This window comes from Helobdella robusta, assembly GCF_000326865.2.
Source record: "Helobdella robusta unplaced genomic scaffold HELROscaffold_16, whole genome shotgun sequence".
Taxonomy (NCBI): domain Eukaryota; kingdom Metazoa; phylum Annelida; class Clitellata; order Rhynchobdellida; family Glossiphoniidae; genus Helobdella; species Helobdella robusta.
Window position 1 is genome coordinate 1,880,463 of NW_008703893.1, and position 3,846 is coordinate 1,884,308.

At 28.3% G+C, this 3,846-nt stretch overlaps 1 protein-coding gene across 1 annotated transcript in view; it reads right to left on the reverse strand.

Annotated features, from left to right (window-relative positions):
* Nucleotides 1-3,727: 3,727 nt before the first annotated feature.
* The window catches only part of HELRODRAFT_75213 (hypothetical protein), a gene marked incomplete at both ends in the record, with an annotated part of 333 nt that continues 214 nt past the window's right edge, over nt 3,728-3,846 (reverse strand). Inside the window, one exon of the mRNA XM_009015550.1 lies at nt 3,728-3,846. This exon is cut by the window's right edge and continues 214 nt beyond it. Within this exon, the coding sequence (XP_009013798.1) occupies nt 3,728-3,846 (119 nt within the window).

Consider the following 3,846-nt stretch of genomic DNA (forward strand, 5'->3'; position numbering starts at 1 on the left):
AATCAACTTTTTTATTCTATTTTAAACCTATTTGAGCGGAGCTAAACCAAAACAAACTTCCTAATTTACAAAAGTTTAACGAACGAAGCGTTCAGCTGCTTACCAATAATGAATGTGATCGAATGCCATTGAAAACTTTTCAACTATGCAAGACATTCGCGAACACCAAACACGCACGCATATGCAAACACTCACTAGTAATCTCACAGAGATTATACTTCGTAGATAAATATTGTAAACATTTTTCTCATTTTTTAATTAAAATGTTATATAAATATGGCATGTGTAAAAGTGTGCATGTATGTATGTATGAGCGAACAATACATAAACACACACACACACACATACACGCACACATACACACACAAACAACACACACAGGTACATAAATGTATGTGTTTATTGTATAATTCAATACACGTTACTGTATATCAATTTCAGTCCGACAAATTTTTAAGATAAGTAACATTGAAAGAATTTTTGTCAAACGGCGTGACATTTGTATTGTATTGTATTGTATTGTATTGTTTTGTATTGTTTTGTATTCTATTGTATTGTATTGTATCGTATGAGATGTTGTACAGTTGCGTTGTATTGTGTGTATTAATAAAGTGTGTATCTATAGTGTTTGTTTGTATTGTGTGTTTTTGTATTTTTTGTATTGTGTACCTATATTGTTGTGTGAGCTCTTCACATTGTATGAGTTATACACTCTGGAGAATGGTTTGCTAAATATTCTCGTCACAAGTTCTGTGTAATACCAATTGAATCAGGGTAATTTGTATTGGGTATTTTCGTATTGCATGTACTTGTATTGTTTCTTTATTGTATCTTCCTACATTCGGTATTGTATTGTATGTATTTACATTTTGTTTTTGTTGTTTATTTATCCATCTATCCATCTCAATTTTCTAAGTTATTTAAAAAAATTAAATGCAGCAGCAGCTGTAGCAACAGCAGGGGTGGTGGTAGTAGTAGTAGTAGTAGTAGTAGTAGTAGTAGTAGTAGCAGGAGTAGTGGTAGTAGTAGTAAAAGTTGTTGTATTAGAAGTAATAGTAGTAATAGTAGTTTTTCCATATGTAGTGTTGTATAGAAGATTGCTCAATAAGAAAGTTGCTGGTGCTATTATTGCTTGGTAAGAAATCCTTTGTTTAGGTTTTAGTACTTTATGACAGTCTTTGAATGCCAGCACGAGTTCTAGTTATTTTTATTTTATATCTCATATATTGAGAGTGAAGCGCTATATCATGAAATATATTTGCGTTGTTGAGAGGATTATTTGTTGTGTTTGTGTGCTTGTGTGTGTGTGTGTGTGTGTTTGTGTGTATATATGTGTGTGTGTATTTATGTGTATGTGTTTTGTTGTGTTTTGTGGATCATTAGATATATTTTATTTGCGTGAGTGTGTGTTTATATCTGTGTGTGTGTGTGTGTGTGTGTGTGTGTGTGTGTGTGTGTGTGTGTGTGTATGTGTGTGTGTGTGTCTGTGTGAGCGTGTTCTAGAGATGAGAGAATATTAAATGAAATAAAAATGTCAGGCTTGGAGAATTTTATTTTGAATAAAAAAACGTCAAAAATGCACATAGCAAAAATGATTAAACATTAATTAATTAATTAATCAATCAATTAAATAGTTAATAATCAATTAATTAATCATTTAATTAATTTTAAAAAACCGACGGAATCTTATTAAATTTAAAATGTCGAACTTTTGAAAAAAATTTCTCAACAATTCTATAACGTGATGTCTATACGATTGTAATAATATAAATACCATTATTATTACTTTATATTAAAATTATTATCGTTATTATGTAAGTCGCAAATGAGTACAAATGACCGCTATTATTATTTTATTTATAATTATGTCTAAAATTAATCAGACTCAAATCAATACATATTAGAGTTGAAAGAATAAATACTAGAAATATACATCTAAAAAAAGTGAAAGAAATAAAGTGTATATATAATATATATATATATTAACTTAAGCTTAAACAAAGCTGATTCTATTAAAATTTAAGATAACAATTATAACAACATTTAATTATTTAAGTTAATAATAATATAATTATTTTTTAATTGCATTAATAATTATTGTATTAATATTCTAATGAACAATTGTAATCTTCAGCAATTTTGAATATGAATGATAACGTATTCACGTATGAGGAGGTTTCTCAAGAAATAATAGACTGATTCTAAAATAATAATACTAAAATAATTTTCCAAATTATTCTTTATAATAAAATATAACATAATATAAAATAATAATAATGATAATATTTGAACTAAGCGTAAAATTAAGTTTTAAAAAATAATAGGATGGCTGGAAAGCATTAGAAAGCCTCTAGTTATAAAACATGATGGAAAAAAAAGATTGAAAATAAGATGGTTAGGACGCAAATTTCCTCGTCTAGTCTTTAAATTTTGCTCTATATAAATGAAACGGCTTACGTTACGTTGTTATTGTGTTGTTGTCGTTGTTGTTGTTAATGTTGTTGTTGTAAGAATTGTTGTTATAGTCTTTTCTATTAATGTTTTAATGTGATTCATATTTATTACTGTTTATTTAAAACAGTAAATTTCAATGTTAATGTCATTTCGGATAATATAATTTGACATGCGCTGACTCGATAACGTATTGAACAACCAACGCAAGCACACAGGCACACATGCACACACACACACACACACACACACACACACACACACACACAGACAAACACACGCACATAATTTCTACTTCGCAATTTTACTTGATATGTTACCGAACTTTTTAAACTTTATGTAAATCTAACATGTACATATTATATTTATATTCACACACACGCACAGACAGACACACACACACACAGACAAACACACACACACATACTCACACTAATATACACACACGCACATGTATATGTATATATAAATTTGAAATGCAATAAAATTGACTAAGTTATCACATTGTATCGGAAAAAGGTAAAAAGAGCGTTCAAATTTAAAATGAACTCCGAAGAAAGAGCAAAAATTTTATCTACAAAATTTAATAATTTTTTATCTTTGTTTTTTGTCTTTATCTTTTTTGTTTTTTTTTGTTTGTTTTTATTTTAATTTGTAATTTAAAAGTGAAAAAATGAACGTATATATATATTAGGAACTGTGTGTTACTTCTTAAGCAGTTTAGTCGTGAAGATTTTTTTATAAAGTACACTATTGTGGTTGGTGTCAGCGCGTTGACAATTTGTTAATGTTTTTTGTTGTTAATGTTGTTGTTCTTGATGTTGTTAATGAGTTTGTTGTTGTTGGCGGAGATAATAGTGATGATGTTATTGCTGATGATGTTGTGAACTTTAATGTTATTTGGGTTTTCCTTTGCTGTCTATTTGTATTGATGTGTTTGTAGATGTCTGTTGCTGTTGTCGTTTTGTTGTTGTTGATGACGTCATTGTAATGTAATTGTCGTTGGTGTGTTTGTTTATGTTGAAATTACAACGTAAAAATTGTTGTCGGTAAAGGAGCGTGTATGTTAAAAAAAGGTTAAATAGGTAGATTGGTATCAGTAATATTTCTTATAGATCGTATTTAAATTGGACGATGAAACCTTTATCTTGTAACTTCTAATGAATACATCTTGATGAAAAAATGAAAATTTATTCCTAGACGGAAAAGCTATATAAGCGTGATGAAAAAAAATTGTTTGGTAAATTCGATCAATAAAATAGTGATTGATTCAAAATTATAAAACTAACACACACACACATACATATACATACATATACATACATACATACATACATACATACATACATACATACATACATACATACATACATACATACATACATACATACATAC